The sequence below is a fragment of the Tiliqua scincoides genome, chromosome 4 (genome assembly GCF_035046505.1).
Source record: "Tiliqua scincoides isolate rTilSci1 chromosome 4, rTilSci1.hap2, whole genome shotgun sequence".
NCBI classification, from domain to species: Eukaryota; Metazoa; Chordata; class Lepidosauria; order Squamata; family Scincidae; genus Tiliqua; species Tiliqua scincoides.
This window is the reverse complement of record NC_089824.1, coordinates 215,767,578-215,788,871: the sequence shown is the minus strand read 5'-3', so window position 1 is coordinate 215,788,871 and position 21,294 is coordinate 215,767,578. Positions and strand designations below refer to the sequence as shown.

General features: G+C 46.4%; 1 protein-coding gene across 1 annotated transcript in view; it reads left to right on the top strand.

The window, feature by feature from the left end:
- The first annotated feature begins 3,377 nt into the window (after positions 1-3,377).
- Positions 3,378-21,294, top strand: part of CABLES2 (Cdk5 and Abl enzyme substrate 2) — a 54,466-nt gene continuing 36,549 nt past the window's right edge. The window contains exon 1 of the mRNA XM_066623850.1: positions 3,378-3,998. Coding sequence (XP_066479947.1) covers positions 3,424-3,998 — 575 coding nt within the window. The 5' untranslated portion in view covers positions 3,378-3,423. The remainder of the gene's footprint in view (positions 3,999-21,294) is intronic.

The window sequence follows — 21,294 nt, the reverse complement described above, 5'->3', positions numbered from 1 at the left end:
TTGGACTGTGGAAAGAGTTTCCAAACATCAAAGAACTAACTCAGGGGAGAGAACATATAAATGCTTGGCGTGTGGAAAGAGTTTCAGTTTGAATCAGGGGGGGGAGGGTCTACAGAAGTTGCTTATGATTAAAACATAATTCATAATTGATTCTGATATGAAGACTAAGGAAAAGGAACAAGAAATGAAACCTTCTATACTAAATACAACAGCAACAAAATATCACAACAGCCAGGCTATAGGAGGTGGGAGTCAGAAGTTACTGTGAAGCTGGTGGGAAGTTTGGGTGTTGGTCACTGGCTTAGAAGTTCAATAAAAGAAAAATTCAATAAAAGAAAATGTTCAATAAAAGAAAAGAAAGACCTGGAGGGAGGTGGTATGGGTGGCATCAGCTCTGCTAGTATTCTAGCCTCTTTCCTAGCCCGATCCATGTCCCTGGGTCCACTCAGACTTGTGCCAATCCCTGGCACAGGTCTGGGTAGATCCACTGCAGCAGCAGAAACTTACCCCCAGAAAAAGAGAACAAATGGTCCCTTACCTGCAAGAGACCTCCAGGACTCCACCACCCCCACTCCGCAGTGTGCGCTCCAGTGGTGCAGCTGCATCAGCAGGGGATGGGTTTAGATAGAATTGGGTTATAAATGTAATATGAGCTACATACTGTCTCTCAGGTAACTCTTGAGAAAGACAATGGCCCTAGTAGACATTAATAGTAGTAATTTGCCCTTTGTCAAAATTCTCAGTTTGCCCCCTACTGAGCCTAACACTTCTTCTCAACTAAGGTCCTTTTGGGGGGGGGGGGAGTTCCAAAGGCAGCACCTGAGAGCTTCTGCTGATGACACCACTGTAGGAAAAGTCCTGGAGCTCCACTTTCTCCCACTCCCCCTTGACTAAACCCCTGTGTAAGGGCTTCCTCCCTAGTCACTGTAAATTGGATTGCGGTTTCAATCTCCTTGAGATTAAAGAGCAGAAGTGGGCTTTCTCCAACCTTTGTACCTTTTTCTTTTCCTTTTTTAAAGGCAGGAAATGAATTGACATAAATGGTAAACAGCATGGGGGACATAATAGAACCCTGCAGGACACCGTAAATCACACAGCAGGAGTCCCCCAGCACCACCTTTTGAGACGAGCCCTCCAGGAAGGACTGCAGCCACTACAACATAGTATCCAGCAGCACTGCTCCCTTTAAGCTGCATGGCCGTGCAGCCACACAGTTTGAATCAGAGCCTCATGCAGCTGCCTTCACAGCACTCTGGAGCTCAGTGATGATGAAGACATCATTGCTTTGTGCTCTGGAGCAGCCCCTAGGCAGCAAAGATAAGAGTTGTGCATAGTCCCTGCCATTTTTAGAACACTGCTCTCTCCCCAGCCTCATCCTGGTCAGGCATTTGAGAAGAATACCAGGGTTGATGGTACTGAAAGCTGCTCAGAGGTATGGCAGAACCAACAGGGGTGCAGTCCCCTTGCCCAGTTTTCACCACAGATTCCGTACTAAGGAAATCATGGCAGTGGAGTAGTTAAGGCACCTGGCATCCAGGAGCACAAAAATGTTTAACACCCACTTTATATAACAAAATCAAATTTAACAACTCCCATATGAATTACAGTGTGCCCTTCTTATCCGCGGGTTTTGGCTCTGCGGATTTGATTCAGTACAGGTGCCGACCACATCAGGAGGGCCTCACTGTACTTCCCGGATGCGACCAACCTTCCTGGGGATTAGAAAGACTCCTGGAAGCTCCGGAGTGCTGTGAAGGCAGCTGCATGAGGCTCTGATTAAGGCCTCCTGGAGGTCTTAACTAACAGTCCAATCCTAACTTACTTTCCAGCACTGGTACAACTGGGGCAGTGGGGCATGTGCAGCATCCTGTGGTGGGGGGGACGGACAGTCACAGAGGCCTCTTCAAGGTAAGGGAACGTTTGGCTGCACTGTGAGTGCAATGGTGCTGGAAAGTTGGTCAGGATAAGGTTCATAAGTGGAGATTGCGGTCTGTGGGTCCAATCCTATCCAATTTTCCAGGGCCGGTGCAGCGGTGTCAGTGGGATGTACACTGCATCCTTTGATGGGGAGGCAGTCACAGAGGCCTCCTCAAGGTAAGGAAACATTTGTTCCCTTACCTCTCGGGCTGCATTGCAGCTGCACCGGAAGGTTGGATAGGATTGGGCCCTGTGTTAGTGGGAACAAACTTAGGAATAGGAGTTATTTCTAGGGCTGCAATCCTACATACAGCTACAAGGGAATAAGCTCCAATAATATAGCAAGACTTATTTCTGAGTAAATATTTTTATGACAATAAAGGTCTTACTGAACTGAACTGAGTAAATATGCACTGGATTGCACTGTAGATTATTTACTATGGAGTGTCTGTGTGCATGTTATGTTCAAATCATAAACTGAGTTCAGGGTTCAGAATCAAAACTTGTTCTGAATGCCTGAGCTTAATCTTATACAAATGAGGTGGTAACAAATATGAATGTTTCTGAGTACTGTATTTGCAGTTTGCATTTTCCTTACAAGTGATAAGCACAGCCCATCATGCGTATTCTGGATGAGGTGACAGGTCACCACATCTCAATAAAGCTCAGAAAAGGAACTGAAAAGAGTATCCAAAACGTTCAGAGGCCTGGAAAAATGCCTGCAATATTGGCTTTTTAAACATGTGACAGTGAGGCGGGAGGGCAGGGTTACCAGATGTCATAACTGTAAAGGCAGACAAGTTACCCCAAAATGTAGGACATTCAAGAAAAATTTAGGACATGACAAAATAAAAGCTAAAAACACTCATATATGGATTTCATGTGCTTAATTTAAACACTAGATTACTTATTATTAAATTTAAAACCACATTACATAGAATGTATTACATGCTATTTATTAATTACAAGAAGGCTATGTGCTGCCTCCAAGGGCCGTTCACAGGGAAAAGGAGGACGTTTAAGTTCTTTTCCAGGACTTGAGGCGAAAAAAGAGGACCCCTCCCCTTGCACGCTGGGGTGAGGCCCCTTGCAAGACTGCGAGCTGTGCACCCCCTCTAGCTATGCTACTGGGACCCAGCCTCCTATCTCCACTCACTACACCGAGTTTTCTTTTGTGCACCCGGTGGTTGTGTGAAACCCGCGGTCTTTAGGACCGCGCTGCATCTCTGGAAAGAGAGGAAAGGGGCCTGACTCGTCCTGTGGCTGGGGGCGGAGAGGGAGGGGCGTGGCCAAAGGGGCTACATAGACAATGGGGGAGGATGAACCAATGAGAGCCGCCGCCGAACGTTCCATATTTGCATACTGGTGCGACGCGACCAATGGGCGGCCAGACGAGCCCGAGCAGCCTGCGGCTGAGCAGAGCGAGGAAGAGGGAAAGGCAGCAGCTGCGCCCGGCCAGGCTGGGTGCGGGCGGCTGCCCTGCTACGGTGGGAGCCTATTGAGAGAATGGCTGCGGCTGCCGCCGCCTGCGGCTCCCCCACGAACCGGCCACCCAAGGAGCAGCAGCTGCAGCCAGTGCCGCCGCCGCCTCCTGCCCCGGGGGCTGCAGCAGCCCTTCCTGCGGGGAGGAAGCGGGGAGGCGACTCCCGGCGCAGGCAGGCCGCCCTCTTCTTCCTGAGCAACATCTCCCTGGACGGGCGGCCGCCCTGCCTGGCCCCGGGCAAGCAGCAGCCCCCGCCGCCCGCTTCCTCCTCCGAGCAGCCGCCGGAGGATGCCGCCCCCGCCGAGGCCGCCCCCCGCCTGCTGCTGCCGCCCCCCAACGGGCCCCCCGCGGGGCTCCTGCTGCCCCCCGTGGCTACCGCCGAGCTGGACCCTTCCCGGGGACTGGCCGCCGCCGCCGCCCTCCTGCCCCAGCTGCTGCTGGGCAGCCCGCTCTGCCCGGTCCCCGCGACGCCCGCGCCTGCCTCCGCAGTCAGCTCGGGGGTCGCCAAGCCGGGCGCGCTCGGCCCTCAAGGGTTGCTCAGCCCCACCCAGAGCATCGCTGCAGGAGGAGGATTCCCCTTGGAGGTCCAGAGGCAGAGGTGAGCGGGGCTGGCTGGGGCGCTTCCCCGGGTGCCCAGGTGGGTCCCCTCTGCATGGGGGTCTGGGCAGGAGGGGATGTGGAGGAGCAGCTGCTGCCCTCCAGGGTTCTCCAGCAGTGGCTTGCCCTCTGCAAAGGGCTGTCTGGTTAGGGTTTGCCAGATACAGAGACCAACCTTTGTCTACTCGGGAGTAAGCCCCATTGTAGTCAGTGGAGCTTACTCCCAGGAAAGTGATTGCAGCCACTAAGGGGGCAGAGTGCCTATACCTTCTTTAACCATTGTCTAGGAGAGGCAGGTGCAACTTATAAAACCCATCCATGTTGAGCTGCACCTGCCAACGTAAGAAAAACCCAGCTTGGATCAGGCCAAAAGCCCATCTGGTCCAGCCACCTGTATCTCACAGTGGCCCACCTAATGACATTGGTTAAAGGTACAGGCACTCTGTCCCCGTCCCCTTGTGTCTAGTCACCCTCCTTGTGCTTGCCTCCTGCTGCCAAGTAGAGCTGATGGAGGTGAGTCCTTGAGTGGTCAAGCCAGATCTGGGCTTATCCAGGGTGACCAGATACAAAGGGGACGGAGTGCCTATACCTTTAGCCATTGTCAGTGTTTCTCAAACTGTGGGTCAGGACCCACTGTTTAGATCATGAGCCAATTTCAGGTGGGTCCCCATTTTATTTTTAATGGGTTAGACTTGATGCTACCCTGGTACTTGACTGCATTTGGGGACATGCTACAGATCTGTACTTTGAATAGGCTTCTATATATATGCTTTTAACAATGATAGTAAATGGGGCTTGCTCCTGGATAAGTCTGGGTAGGATTGCAGCCTAGGATAGTTAAAATTTTTCTGCTTGATTATGTCACTTCCGGTCATGACATCACTTCCAGTGGGTCCTGACAGATTCTCATTCTAAAAAGTGGGTCCCAGTGTTTAAAGTTTGAGAACCACTGGTCTAGAAGAGGGAATGTTGGCAGGTGCAGCTTCTAAAACCCTTCCATCTTGAGCTGCACCTGCCAACATTCCCTCTTCTAGACACTGGTTAAAGGTATAGGCACTCTGCGTCTCCTCTCCCCCCCCCCCCCAGTATCTGGTCACCCTCGTTCTGGTCCCCTTGGCTCTGATCTTCTAGAGAGTCCATTTCTTTGCCATAGATTTGCCCAGTTCTGTCACACCTTCCTCCACACTTATTCTTCACGCCCACCGGTGTGGTGTTATTGATGGCTGAACTAACAGCTCTGCTACTTACTTGGAGCTCTCCTTTGTGTGTCTCCCTGTGTGTTTGTGTCTTAAAATGGGACTGCTGTTCTCGCCAGGCAGCATACAGGTAACCCTTAAATATGACTGTGAAACTGCAGTCTCAAAAACCCTGCCTCTGCATGTTTGGGATTGCTAAATAGGAAAAGGCCTTGCTCCTGTGTACACTTGTCTGAGAACAGGGTCTATTGAGGATAGTGGGACAGATGCCTGAGTAAGCAGCATCCAGAAGATTGCTCTGTAAATCAAATTTATTTCTAATGGAATTGGGCCTAGGATTGCAATCCTATGCACAGTTTAGATTTAGCACCAGAAGGAATATCACTGGCAAAGCAAAATTTCTGCCCACTTCCCAGATTAGAGGAAAAACTGAAAAACACCTGCAGAGGGAGGTCATCCCAAACACCTGGTGCTATACCTGTTTAAATGCCTGGTCTTGTTTCAATCTTTCTTTTTTCAAGGAGACCTTTTATGTGAACCCCTTTCACTTCTGGGACTTAAAATAGGATCTGGGAAAAGTCAAGAGGAGTGAGTTAGTGTTGCTGATGGACAACTTTGCTTGTTAATATTTTTCTTGCTCTGGAGCAAGAGTTTTTTTTTCCCCTCTTTTTTTTTTTCTTCATCTCCTTTCTTGGGCCTCTCTGTGTACTCTGGAGAAGCTGCAAGCGCTGAGGCCAAACCAATCTCCTCCTTGTTTTTCTTCTCAAATGTCATGAGACAATTCCATTTACTTCTGCCTGTCTTGGGAGTCTTGACCTTGCCACACTTGTGCTTTGAGGATGCTAGCAAGAATTCCTGGTGCTACAGAGTTCTGCTTCATCCTTTGGTGCTTGATGGAAGTCATCTTGGGATGCTTCTTCCAGTTCTGACTGAGCAGCTGTTTCAGTTATTTTAGCTTGCTATTGATTGCCTGAAAATCCTTTATTTTTTAGGTATTTGCACAAAGGGCAAGTTGAATTGTGGGTTTGTTATGCAAGGAATGGTTTAAGTAGCAATAGAAATGTTCTGTTTTGTTTAGAGAGAGGTCAAATAGTCAAAGCTCTGTTAAACTGTTGCCCACTTTGTGACTAATAGTCTTCTTGAGTTGGGGTCCATAGTTCAATTGGGTTTCCTTTTGGAAGGTTCAGGACAGCCCCCTCCAGGGGCGCTAAGTTTATTCTGGCCCTCGGTCACCTTGATATGCTGACAAGGCTCAGGAGCATCTGTCCTAACCAACAGGTAGCTCTTTTCAAAGCCACCTACAGGAGCCTCTCTGAAGGCAACAAGGAATGAATCTGGCAGCTGTTGGAAGAAGCATTAGCTAAAATGTTGTACAGATCAAGTGTGTGTTTACAACAGAAACATTTGATCTGTGATGTCTGTGAGTCTCTGTGAGTGAGAACTGTGGGGTTAAAGTGCTCTGAATAAACCAGGTTGAGTGGACAGCCTGTTTCTTCAAGTTTTCCATAGATGTAGCTGTTTCTGCTTGCAACACCAGCCCAGAACGATGTAGAAGAGATACTAGAATACTAGACCTGGACTGTGTTCACATCTCTGCCCAGCAGTGAAACTCACTAGAACAGTGTTTCTCAAGGCTTGTCATACCACTGCACATGGTCCATCTATTTGAAGTACCACCGGAAGTAACTGCTAATTATATTATCACCAGTTACTTGTGGGTTGGGGTTACAAACACCAGTAAGAGGCTCAGGGTGGGTGAGAGGGCTTTTTTGAGTGCAGAAAAGCATGCTTTGGAGTTCTGCCTGCCGAGCCTCCTACTGCTGTTTGTTGTGTCATGTTCCTGGTCTTGCTGCCAGGTGGTTGAGGTCCAGGGGGCTTGCAAGTACCACCAGACACCCCCCCCCCCAAGTACCACTGATAGTACCTGTACAATTTGTTGGCAACCTTCCGTCTCGGTATCGCGCTCTGAATGGTGGTTCTGGAACAGCGTCTAGTGTGGCTGAAAAGGCCAATTCGGGAGTGACAATCCCTTCCACACCGGGATCAAGTGCAGTCTGTCCCTGGTCTGTCTTCCGGGCTATGGGCCTTCCTTCTTTGCCTCTTAGCCTCAGACTGTTGGCCAAGTGTCTCTTCAAACTGGGAAAGGCCATGCTACACAGCCTGCCTCCAAGCGGGCCGCTCAGAGGCCAGGGTTTCCCACTTGTTGAGGTCCACTCCTAAGGCCTTCAGATCTCTCTTGGAGATGTCCTTGCATCGCAGAAAAACACTGCACTGGAACAAACCATGAAGGTTATTGAGAGAACCCCCAGGTAGGGGAGGGTCAATAGCAGGATGCAAATGTGAAAGATAAAATTAATAGCACTGCTCTCTTTCCACCCTCCCAATAATAATAATAATTAATAATTAATAATTAATAATTAATAATAATAAACTTTATTTCTATCCCGCCCTTCTCCCTAAAGGGACCCAGGGTGGCTTACAACATATTAAAAACAGATTAAAACATAATTTAACAACAGATAAAAACATATTAAAAACACATTAACAGAAACCATAAAAACAGTAGTCAGATAAAAGTCAGAATAAAAAGAGCATAAAACAGCAGTTCTTAGAGGAATCGGGCCTGTAAAAAACATGTATAAAAGACATAAAACATGTAAAAAACATAAAAAAGATGTATAAAAGATGTTAAAAAGGCCATGAAGTCAGAAGGCTTGTTTAAACAGCAGAATCTTCAGGCCTCGCCGAAAAGTCTCAATTGAGGGAGCCATTCTCAAGTCAAGGGGAAGGGAGTTCCATAACGTTGGTGCCACTACTGAGAAGGCCCTGTTTCTTGCCGCCGCCCCACGTACCTCCTTAGGCGGCGGCACTTGTAAAAAGGCCTTCTCTGATGACCTGAGAGGACGAGCCGGATTGTACAGGAGTAGGCGATCTCTAAGATACCCTGGCCCAGAGCAGTATAGGGCTTTAAAGGTCAAAGCCAGCACCTTGAATTGGGCCCAGAAACGAATGGGCAGCCAATGTAGCCCCCGGAGAAGCGGACTGACAGAGTCAAACCGCCTAGCTCCAGTGACCACACGGGCTGCCACATTCTGCACTAATTGCAGTTTCCGAACCGTCTTCAGAGGCAGCCCCACATAGAGCGCGTTACAATAATCTAGCCTCGATGTCACCGTGGCATGGATCACCGTGGCCAGGTTCTGCACGATCCAAGTACGGCCGCAGCTGGCGCACCAGCCGAAGCTGAGCGAAGGCCCCCCTAGCCACAACCACCTCCTGGGAATCCAGGAGCAGCTGCGAGTCCAGGTGGACCCCCAAGCTGCGGACCTGCTCCTTCAGAGGGAGTGCAACCCCATTCAGAGCAAGCCGATAATCCAGCACCTGCATCGAGGATGCTTGCTATAGAATGTCTGCTATATTCTTTCTGGATCACCTACAGACCTGCCAGGTGGTTCCACACCTTGGTATCTGCTGTCATTCAGCACCTTTCTGCTATTCAAATGCTGAGATAACAGCAGGTGCCCAACAGTTAAGGTGCTAGTGTTTCCTTAATGTTCCACTGCAGTTGGGAAGAAGTATGGGGGTAGTATTCCGGCCAGTTGAAAATATATTTGACCACGGTCCGGTTTTCGCTCTAATTAAATGCCCTTGTATTTGTAGGTAACAGTTTTGTTTAATTGCATCAAAGGGTAATCTAATGACAATCTATGGTGAGGGCTCTTTGTTGCCTAACCTTACAGGATTTGGATACATGCTCTCTTCATTTAGAAGCAGGTGACCTTGTACTTTCTTGGATGCCCCCTCCCAATTAAGCCACGTGACCATGTTCTGTAATTGGAGGGAGAGATTCAGTAGGCCAGCGCGTAAGGTCAGTCCATACTAATGGTTGTTGCAGTGGTGCAGATCATAAAGTGCTGGGGCTACCACTGAATCCATTGCATTTGCTGCGAGGAGGGAGAACCTCCAATAAGATATGGTATGGTGTTCTGTAATGCTTCTGGAGGGACTGAAGACTTCTAGAAAGCACTTGTAGTAAAAATGAACCCAGAAAACATTTTTTAAATAAACGAGCGCTTTAAATTTTTAATGGGTCAGTTAATCAAGCTTTTTTTAATCTGTCATTTCCCAACCCGGAGGGAGTAAACAGGTGCATGTGTTCTTGATTGGAACATAAAGCATTGTAGGGCTGCAAAAACTCATCTTGTCCCAACAAAACTCATTTCCCTTGTATGTTTGCTTCAGCTTCAGTCGCCTGGCTTTATATGTTTGCCCTGGCTCTTCATGAGCCCTGACAATAATAGGCTGCTTATGTACTGCAGGATGTCAAGGCTGAGCCTCTAACACTAGGGAGAGGAAGAACATGATGTACTTTAGGGAAGCAATAAGAATTGGTGGGGTTTTAAAAATGAAAAGGAGGCTGTCGTGTTCTGAAATGAGGACTTTTCATCTGTGAGCCTGTGGTAGTCCAAAGCTCATGCTGACTGAAAACCTAATTATGCTGTTTCTGTGTGAAGGAACAATCTTCCTGAATAACTTTTCTAGTGACACCTTGATTGGCCTTTAATATTTAATGCTGGTACATCTGTCTTTACCACAAACATCAGGTAATGGAGAGAGTTGCACTCCAGTGAGTAAAGAATACACTTTGCATGACTGAGCACCAATCCCAGAATTGCGGTCTAAAGATTTTGGAAGCAAAACAAGGAAGAATCTTTTCATGAGACCCTAACTCACTGCCCATGCTACAATGAATCAACGCATGGAGAGGAGTTGAATTGCAGCAACAGGCCCTGCTCCCTGACATCCATGCACTGGCTGAATAGGGATTTTATGAACCCTGGTGCTTACTTGTGCAAAGCATCCATTCTTGCATTCTACCCAGTGCATGGAGGTCAGGCAGGCATCATCCTGTTCCCCTCCATACATTGACTGAGCAGAAGGTGGGTGTTCTGATCAGGAGGGGTGTCCTAAAGAGCTGGAATCGGGACAAACTGTAGCTGGCTTGCTAGTACTAGCATAGATGGCTTATTCTGGATTGGCGTAAGCAGGGTTGACTGTATGCTGTGATTTCATGGGAGCTGAAAGAGGGCAAAATGTGGCAGAGCAGAATGAAACTTTATGGGATTATGGGAATATTATGTTTCTTTGTTTGCCCTCATTGCTTCAGTGATATACCTGCAAGTGTTGTAGGCACTGCTTTTTGAAATAAGTCAGAATGACTGGTTTTCAGTGTGGGTGTTCAGTGCTCTGCATACTTCTTCACCATGACTAGCAGAAAATTATGTATGTTAATGTGCAGTTATTTTGTGTAACTGACGTACAATTGGGATGGAATATAGGGTGGCAACATAGTCTTGTATGTTGTGACATTGTACTGTGCTGCAGGTGATGCACCTCTTTGTTGCACTGGTGCAAGTGTAAGCCTTTCTACCCTCTTTCTCAACCTTTGCTTTTTAAAATCCCTCTGTAGCCCCCTTCTGATGGGCTTGTAGCATTGACATAGAATTAAGGCTCCACTCTTCCCATAGTGACCACTTTTGTGGCTTGTGCTAGCAATCCACCCTCTCTGGTGTCCTGTTTTATACCTGCCCTCCCACCAAAAAACACTACTACTCCAATATTTTGCCACCCTCCTAGACTACGCAAGCTGTAACAAATCCAAGCTAGACAGGCACCATATAAATCACAGTAGCTATTCATGCTGACACACCACCTCCCACTCTCCTCCTGTGCCAAGCCTCATTCAGAAGGAACTATTGAAATATACTTGTGATGAAACACCCTCCTTTTGACCTTCTTCAATATGCGAGGTTTCCCTTCCTGTTGTTGTCAGATCTTTCTTTATGAGTTAGATAAGTTTTTCTCAAACAAGAAGTTTGTCAGGCGTATCTGTCAAAATCAACAGAACACTACGATTCTAAATGTTCAAGAAAACAAAATTCTCTTTTTAACCAGAACTTTAAGGTTGACCCCTGTAGGCAGGTATCAGTGCCAAGAAGGTCCTATCTCTGGCCATGGACAGAATTCATGCTTGCAGGGATAGCACAGTAGTGGAGCACATGCTTTGCATGCAGAAGGTCCCAGGTTCAATCCCTGGTATCTCCAGGTACAGCATAAGAGTTTCTGTCTATATACTGTAAACATCACAGGATGAAGCATGGAAAGTGTTTGAGGAATGTGGCGATTGGAGGAAGCTTGCCAGCCCACAGCCTGTGCCACAGCCCTTGGTCATGGATTAGTTGCAGGCTACTTCCCTGAACTCAGCTCAGCTGACAAAACTTGTCCGCCTAATCTCACTTTTATAATCCAGGTGGAGGACCACAGCAGAGTACAGAATCTCAACAGACTTGCATAGAATGGAAAGTGGAGGTTAATTTGTACCTCATTAATGAGATGCGTATAGCAAGGAAATCTGGGGATAGTCACCTCCAAGCAACAATGCCTGCAGTTCAGCAGGGACATAGGAACAGCTCTGCCCTTCAGAGAAGAAGCTAAATTTAGATTGTAAGCTCCTTGGGGCAGGGTGAAATTCTGTAGAGTTGCTATTGGTTTGTGATGCTGAAGAATGCCCCTAGCATTTCTGAGCACGAACATTCAATAGTATGGGAAATGACCTCAGAACGAACACATAATTTGTGTCTGAGCCCCTCTGGGAGAGATGAGTTGGCGGATATCTTTGTTCAGCATCAAATAAGGAAAAGCACATTAAAATCTTGCCCCTGCAGGGTTCAGAATTAATGACTTATGGGGTTGACATGATATTGACTTGGACTGCTCTTACATAAGAGGTCAGGGTAGCTTTTTTAAGTATGTGATGTTTGCATTTCTTTTGAGAGCAAATATCCAGATTTCAAATGGCATGTCTAGATTTAGGAGAATCAATTACAAGTTTGTAAAAAAGGAGATAGCAGAGCTGTGATTTTGCTGTTGCTGTTTTGAAACAAAAAACCCATAAGCAGTTATCTCAAGGAGAATGGATTGGTGGGCTTGCTTGTTTGTGCTCCAAGAATTGTTTAGCTACAAGGCCAAAAGATGGCAGTTATATTTCTAGCATTTTTGAGAATAAGGGTACTTTTAAATCAGACTAGAAAGGAGGAGGAAGACGACAACGACAGTAGTTATAGAAAATGGGCAGATTATTATTTGAACAAGGCATCTGTTCTAAATGCTAAAATTTGGAGCTGTTTGTTTCCATCTTTTGCTTGAATCTAAGTTTAGATTTTATGCTCCAGAGGGCACAGACCTCCTTTCTTACATTACTCTGTAAAGCCTCATGTACTCTGCTAGTTTGTTTCAAATTATAATTGCTTCTCATTTTTGATGTGAAAATAGTTTGATAGGTGCACTTAAAAACATAGAGTACAGGTGCGTACCACTTAACAACCTTCCTCTTAATGACTGATGGCTTATATGGTGGTGGTCAAAGCACAACAAAAGGGCTCTTAATGATTCAGGACTCCCATAGCCTGCAGCAGAGTGTCTGTTTACACAGCGAAGAGCCTCTTAATGCAAAGAAGAGGCCATCTATCTCCAGTAGCCTGTGCAGCCAGCTAGTTTCTGGCAAGGAGTGTCTGTTTACACAACAAAGGCACTAAATTGTACTGAATGTTCGCTTAACAACCTAATCGCATAACTATGGGGATTGGGGAATATATCCTTGTCCTTAAGTAGTGCACACCTGTATTAATTTAATATCGTGCAAGTGTCCATGGCAGGAGGCTCAGTGGTCCAAGGGCACGATCTGAGAGCACATGATGTGGTTACCTTTCTGGTCAGTTCTGGTCAGTGTGAGATTATTGCTCAGTTGCCACCAAGTTTCACCATGGAAGAAAAGAGGATTCTTTATTCCATACTCAATAAAATAGCTCACCTGCATGCAATTGCCTTACAATGTGAAACAACTCTCCAGTTCTGTACCAAGCAAATCCAGAGTCTGCAGTCAAAATAAATGCCATTTGTTGTACCTAGAAAGCAGTTCCCTATTTCTGCACACTTCCTTAGGTGCACACTGTGCTGTTGTCAAAAAACCTGGAACTAAACTGGTAGGGGGGGGGGGGAGAGACATCCTTTCTTAAACTCTTTGAGTTCTTGGTACATATTTGAGTGTTTGACAGCGAACAATTGTGACCTGCCATTTTCACTTAGGGAGCAGAATGGAATAGAAATCAAGTACAGCTAAGCTTGATATTCTGCCATGGGATTTGTTAGGGTGTATGGATGCCTGTGTCAGGAGCAGAGACAACAGCAATTATACAAAAGTATGATTGGGGCGTAGCAGCCCATGATCCCCTGAGCATGGGAAACCCTCACTGAAATTTCTGCAGTTTCCATGTTATTTTTAAAGCTAGCACTGCTCCTGAGAATCAGGCTGTGCTTCTGTGCCTCTCTTAGAGGGAGACTTGCAGGAATCTGGAAGCAGTTTTGGAACAGGTGATCTGTTGTCCTCTCCATTACCAGCTCCACATTTTGGATACCCTTGGTCAAGGCATCCTCACCAGAGTTGGGGCCATCTTCTGCTGCTGTTCTCTTTTCCACTGTTGCTTGCCAGGGAGAGAGAGAGTGCGAACTGGCAGGCAAGCAATTGAGTGCTCAGTGGCAGCTGCTACTCTTCTTTCTCACTGTTATTGTTTGTTCCCTTTGAGGCAAAGGGAAAGGGCAAGCAAGTGGGTAGCAATGGTGATCAACAGCAGCAGCAGGGGCTAGGAGGCCCCTTGCAGAAATGTGAACCTCATTGAGTGCCTAACTCTTCTCTAATGGGCATGTGTAGTATAGCCATTGCTTGTCATGACCCCATGAGTACAGCACTTTGTGTTTTAAAACCAACATTAGATAACAGTTTTGGGCCCTCACCTTGCACTGATCATGTCTGTTAAAAATCTCACCTGAGACCACGGAGGCTGAAAGCTTGCCATAGTGGTGGTAGTTTTGAATGATGCACCAGCTGTAACTTGAAGGAATGGAATGAAACTACTGAGGTATGCCTGGGGTGTGGAAGAACTTAAGTTGGAGGTCCCCTGCTTTCAAAGGTCAGGTAGGTGCTGACTCAAGAGTGGGTCTTTCAGTGTTGGCAATTGTGAAATCTATTTTGTTTGTTCAAGGATTTATTTTCTGCCTTTCCCAGGCAGCTTCAGCTAGCACCACCTTCTTAATCATTCAGATGACAAAGACCTATTTATTTTCTGGAACTTTTAATGTGTGACATGGCTACTGCTGTGTTTGTTTCATTTCATATTTCATTTTTAGACTTCAACTTGTTGTTGACTGTGTTTAAAATTATTTTTATTTTAGTCGCAGTACAAAAAAAATACTGTCTACAAATGATCTACCACTGAAATCAAAGTACTGTACATAACTACGTACAACTTAACCCATCAGACATATCAATATACATATCCATTGTTAGACTACTAATAAATCCCTCAAGTCTTTTTGAATCTTGTGTTTCTTATTGCAAAGCATTTTGGATCTTTTATTCAAAAAGGAGTGTATACAAGCTTTTAAATAGGACACACAGCCCAGATCTTTAAGGCCCTGACTGTTGCAGGCCAGCAGCACAACTAGCTAGTTCTTTTAGCAGTATTGAATTCCTCACATAGGATAAGATGTGAATCTTGTGGGACACTTATATAAAGAGTTGCCACTGAGCAGGAAGGGAAAACATAATTTCTGGATGCGGGAAGGTGAGTGGGCTTGAACAAAGCGTGACGAAATTTGGGAGCCAGCCTTTCAGAATGTGAGCATCCTAGGCAATATGCAGGTTTCCTAACAGAGTTTGTCACTGATCCAAAAACAACGCCCCTTTCAAATGTTTGCTGGTGAAAATAAACATTGGATGGCTTTTCTTTGAGTACTTGTACAACCAATTGCTGCAATTCCTAAAATAAGAACACTGGTGGCAGCTTTTCTCTCTTCTTGAATATAGCTTGCTTAGATTGGTTTTTCTGATCCTGCCCTCTCCTTTTGTTCTCGCAAAGAAGAGGGAAGGTGTGGAGAGGAGCTGAGTTGGCTGGTATTCTGCAGCACAGCCTGATTTTAATGAGTTTCTGCACCTGGGCCTCCAACTGGAAGGATTGTCACCTGCATCCGAGCTAGCTGGAGGCTCTGTAAACTTGGCAGGTTGTGAAGGCATGTAAGATGGGAGGGAGAGGGTTCTTGTCTAACTGGGCAGTGTCTGGTTATGTTCTTGTGAAGTGTTGGTGCAGTGAAGTGATGCAGCAGCAGGACTTGCCAGGCAAGAGATGTTGCTGCGTGGTGTAAACAAACAGTCCCCGTCTGACTGTGGCAGACCCCGTCCTCCATTGCGGAAACAGCTGCGGGCTGTGGTTTCAAATGAGGGTCGCAGGCTAAAGTGGACTTGTTACCAACTTGCTTGGTAAACTTGAAATGGCTGAGTTGGTTGGGATTGATCAGGTCAACTTTGGGAAGTTGCCATAGCTCATTGGGAAGGTTTCTGTAGAAGTCTTCACCTGCCCTGCCTGGGTTTGGATGTGGTGGGTCATTTTGCATGCAAATCAGGCGCTCTCACACCAAGATACTATCCCACCCTCTTCCTAATTTAAGCATCTGTGGGATGGATGAGCATAGGTCCTATCCCCTTCTTTCTTTCTTTTTTAATAAGTGAGTTGTACAATTAGTGATTTGACTGTTGCTGGTAGGAAAACTGCACAGGAAATGGGGTAGAACCTGATGGGCAGGTGTCTTGATTGCAATATTATTGGTTTCAGCTGAAAAGCAACTGGGCTCAGATCACTATAAATTGTGTGTTTTTAAAATACTCACCATACAAGCTATAGCAGTGGTTTCTCTGGGAGTTTGAGGTAGGTGCATGTGGGAGAGGAGCGAAGGCAGCAAAGTGATCATGGGGCAAAAAGTGTTTTTCATACTTGCCTAAAACCAGCGCCAGCCTCTGGGGGGTGTGGGGAGCCTCACAGATGCTCACAGATAAAACTAAAAATAGTGAAAAGCTAAAAATAGTGATTGGAATCCACTTCCAGTTTTGCAATCACAAATGAAAAGGGGGTTCTGATTGCTAGTTTTAGCTTTGTGGATGCTTGGGGAGCCCTGCACCTCCCCCCCCCAGAGGCTGGTGCTGGCTTTAGGTAAGTGTGAAAAAACCTTTTCATCCTGGCACTGATGTGATCCTGGCAATTGCTGTGCTGTCATCTTCTGCCCCACCCCTTAAGGTGGTCATAACCCACCAATTTGAGAACCCATCACCTATAGGATTCAAGACTGTGGCAATTAAATTGAAGGATGTGCTTTCTTACAAAGGCTCCAATGTTGGGAGAACGCAGTTGCCATGTCAGATTTTGCTACCTGTTGAGTTACACTTGTGTTTGCATCCCTCCACCCCCCTCACAGTGACATCCTTTTCTTCTTGATCTGCTTGAACTGTGGTTTGGGACCCGATTTACGGTGAGTCACAAATCTGATGAGGAAAATGTATTGAGCCCTATGGAAACTGAAACTAAGCCACACATGCATGTTTACTCACAAATAGGTGACTGTGCCCCAGCTCTTATCAAGGGCCAGGCAAAGGGGAAACATTAGGCCACCATAAATGTCCTGATCCAATGAACATGGGGCTGAACAATACTCTAGAACAGCAGTTTTCAACCACTGTGCTGTGGCACACTGGTGTGCCGTGAGGCTGCCTCAGGTGTGCTGCGGGGCCAAGGAGTCAGGCGGCGGTGGCAGCAGCAACAACAGCTGTGTGCGCGGGAGAAGCAGCTGCTTGGAGCCTTGCGTGGCAACAGGAGAAAAAGGGGCAGCCGCACAGGGGCTTGGACGCTCCTGCTGTTGCTTTTGCCTGCCCCACGCACTGATTGGGCAGCCAGCCAGAGGAACCTGGAAGAGCTCTCGGCAGGCAGGAACGCAGAGGGAGTGAGGGCGAGCAGCGAGAGAGAGGAGGGAGTGAGAGCGAGCCTGAAGGTGGAAGCAGGTAGGAGCCAGAAGCAGCTGGCTGGAAAGGATCCTGGAGAGACCCTCTTCCTTGCCAGCGATGCCCCAAAGTGACCCTGCCTGCGTTGCCTCCCCTGGCAAGGCTTTGGCAGGAAGGATGCTGGGCCACAATCCAATCCACACTTACCTAGGAGTAAGCCCATTGACAATAATGGGGCTTACTTCTGAGTAGACATACAGAGGCTTGGTCGCACTCTTTCTTGAATACATGAGCAGGCAAGTGATGCTTTTCTTCCCCCACCTCTTCCCCTTCTGCACACACATCCCCCCATCGTAATTGCAGTTAACCCCTCTCTTTCTGCCCCTCCCTTCCCTCTTCCCCACCTTCCAAAGTTCAAAACCAGTTGCCTCCCATTCTCTTTCTCTCTCTCTCCCTCCCTCCCCCACTCCAGTGAATCCTGCACTTGTTTCAGCCACATCTCCTCACTGTCCCTCCAGTATGCTCAGACTCATCTCTTTGCCAACACCTCCTGGCATATCAAAGCACATCAGTTGATAAGTTTGAACAGACCTGCTTCAAAACATTGTTCGTCCTTTCCAGAAACCGCATACATCTCCCTCTCCAAGCTTCTTGGGAATTTCTTTGATTGTCATGATCTAAGGCTGCAATCCTAACCGCACTTTCCTGAGAGTAAACCCCATTGAACAAAATAGGACTTACTTCTGCGTAGACCTGGTTGGGCTTGTGCCCTTAGTTATACTAATTAAATTAATTGTAACATAATAATGTAATTAAAAACTAGTAGTGTGCCTTGACAACTTTACTGCCTAGTCAGTGTGCTGTGAGCTGAAAAAGGTTGAAAATGGCTGCTCTAGAAGATAACCCCCACCCCCCATAGTTAAAAGGATAAAAACAGAAGCTTGAGCAACTGGTAAAATGACACTTTTTTTAGTCTCAGAGCTAAGTGAGTCCGAATAGAGTGTTGTACTAAAAAGTGGGTCCTTGTGCTAAAAAGTTTGGAAACCACTGATCTAGAGCATTCTTGGTAGAAACTTTCATTTGGGAGGAAAGAGAAATATGAGGTTCTCTGAAAAAGCATGGATATTGAGCAAGCTAATGCAACTCTATGGAAATCGTGCCTCAGGCTATAATCCTGTGTGTAAACCTGGTGAAGACTTACTGTATTACTGGGTAAACCTGCATAGGCTTGGGATGTGTGCCTGAAATCCTGGGCATATTCAGTAGTGGGACTTGCTTTCAAATAAACAAGGTAGAACTGTACTGTAAATATAATTTTGTAAAACTGAGGATAGAATAGATTAAGTGCTGTGGACGGGGGAGGTATAGGGTACAAGCAGATTGTCAACTTTTTGACAAAAATAAGCACCTAGCAGGAAAAGGTTAAGCCTCATTATTTGCGTGGGTTCCGTTCCCAGAACTCGCGTGGATGGCAAAAAACACACTATAGCAAATCACGTTTTTTAAAAAAAGTTCCCTTGCTCCAATGTTTTAAAAACAGGCTTGCTGACCTTGTGATGTAAGATAAGAGTCCTTAAGAAGACAATCCATCAATCAGTCCTCCTCCAAGCGCTTAGAAAGGTGCTTCACTCAGTCCCTCCCTTCACCAATGCAAAGTGATCACCTCTCTTTCACTTGCTAGGAAGGAAGGAAGGGAGGTGTTGCCTGGAGAGAGAGAGAAGGATTGATGGATTGTCAGCCAGCTGCCCCCCCCCCCTCATTAACAAGGCTATTGTTCTGTTCAGTTTTTTAAACTGATTTTAAAGGGATGCATTTTTCCCCTTCTCCAGGGATTAGCACATTCCTTCTCATTTGCAGTGGCCATTCATGTTGAGTCAAATCCATGTGTAAAAAATCCGTGTATAACATGGCTGAACCTGTATTGTTGAAAATGATAATGAGCTTTTCTGAAAATATTGCCCTATTTCTTTTACACCAGTCCTTTGCCACTAGTGGCAATGTGGTCATGCCCATCAACTCTTGAAAATAACTTCTAAGCAGTCATTTTATAGTGTGGCTGTGGCTGCTCCACAGTTATGGAGCTCCTTTCCTTACTTCCTTCCAGGTCCAAACTTTTCATGGCTTCTAAAAGAGCTGTAAAAATTCCCTCTTTGGGCCATTTTTGATGAAGATTAATTTGGAAACCCTGGCCTCTGAGCGGCCCGCTCGGAGGCAGGCTGTGCAACATGGCTTCTCCCAGTTTGTAGAGACACTTGGCCAACAGACTGAGGCAAAGAAGCAAAGAAGGAAGGCCCATAGCCAGGGAGACAGACCAGGGACAGACTGCACTTGCTCCCAGTGTGGAAGGGATTGTCACTCCCGAATTGGCCTTTTCAGCCACACTAGACGCTGTGCCAGAACCACCATCCAGAGCGCGATACCAGAGTCTTTTGGGACTGAAGGTTGCCAACAACAATAGAATTGCACTGTATAATTGGGTATTTTATTAAGACCGTTGCCCAATTAAAACCTTGGTCAATTTGTTGTATGTATAAGAATGAATTTACGTAGGAGTAAAAACAATAGTTTTGAATAAGAAAGCGTACTTTGCTTTTGGGTGTCATGCAAGATTATAGCAGATATAATCATGAAAGCATTCCTTCCTCTGTATGAAAGAGAAGAAGGAATTCTATCCTTGGAGGGCAATTGCCATCTAATTTTATTTATTTACTTGATTTTTATCCCACCCTTTCTCTGCAAAAGGCACCCAAGGCTGCTCACAACACATTTGAAATACAGGTACAGTACATTAAAAATACATAATAAAATAAAACTATAAAATACATGAAAACATCATATAAAAACGAACCACCGGCAGACAGCAGCAATAAAAACCATACGTTGTAAAAGCATTAAATAGAAATTAATGAGCACCAGTCTGCAACCAGCTAGCTCAGGGGTGCTCACACTTTTTTTGGCTCGAGAGCTACTTTGAAACTCAGCAAGGCCCGGAGATCTACCAGAGTTTTTTTTTTACAATGTTCACGCCATCATAACATATAACATTTATGTGTACAATGTATGTTGGTGTACCTTGAGCCCCACTGAGTATAACAGGACTTACTCCTGAGTAGACATGCCTAGGATTAGGCTGTGAGGCTGCAATCCTAGCCACACTTACCTGGGAGTAAGCCCCATTGAGTACAATGGGGCTTACTCCCGGCGTTTCCTCCCAGAGGCACCTGAAGGGGGTCTACTCCGCGATCTACTCCGCGGAGGCACTCCGCGATCTACTCATTTTGCCTCGCGATCTACCGGTAGATCGTGATCCACCTTTTGAGCACCCCTGAGCTAGCATATCCTTAAAAACCCTACTGGGTTTTGAAGACTTTTTGAAATAAGGTCTTCAGGTCTCACTGAAAGGCTTCTATTGACGGGCCATTCTTGACTCAAATGGAAGGGAATTCGTAGAACAGGTTCCACTGTCGAGAAGGCCCTGTTACTGGCCACCACCACCCTAACCTCACTCAGTGACAGTACATCCAAAAGGGCCCTATATGGAAAGAGGCAGTCTCTCTCAAGTACTCTGATCCTGAACTGTAAAGGGCAAAGCCAGCAGCCAGTGGGATTGCCAAAGTGTGATCCAACAGAATCAAACTACCATTTAACCACACAAGCAGCCACATTTTGCACTAAGTGCAGCTTTCGGACTGTCTCTGGTCTGGGGTGCAGATAACAAAGACCTGCCCTAGGAATGGGATAGAATGAAACATTAAAAGTCAATATGTCTGCATTTGTCATTGAACTTGGTAAATCTTTGGATTATTGCCCCATTGCTTCACTTGTCAGCATCCAGGCAGATCAGGTCCCAGGAGGAGAGTGAGATCAGTGGTGCATCCCCAGCTTCATACTGTTTGTTTACTGGAGTGGGGAATGAAAGGTTGAGGAACACTGCTCTGAGTGGCCATAGGCAAACCCTGTTGGGCTTTCTCCATCTGCAATATGGGAGTAGTAATACTAGCATCAATATTTAATTATTCCAACAGGATGGCCTTTGAACACTTGAAAGCCCTGTATAAATACCAGACGTTATTCGCATTACGGGAGGCAGCTGTTCAAAGAGAAGGACCAAATATTCTGCTAGACTAACGCAAGTCCCTTCCATGAGCATTGGCCGTTCTCCCCGTGGGTCTCAGCCAAGGTACCCAGTCCTATATCATAGCCCTTGAATCATACAGACG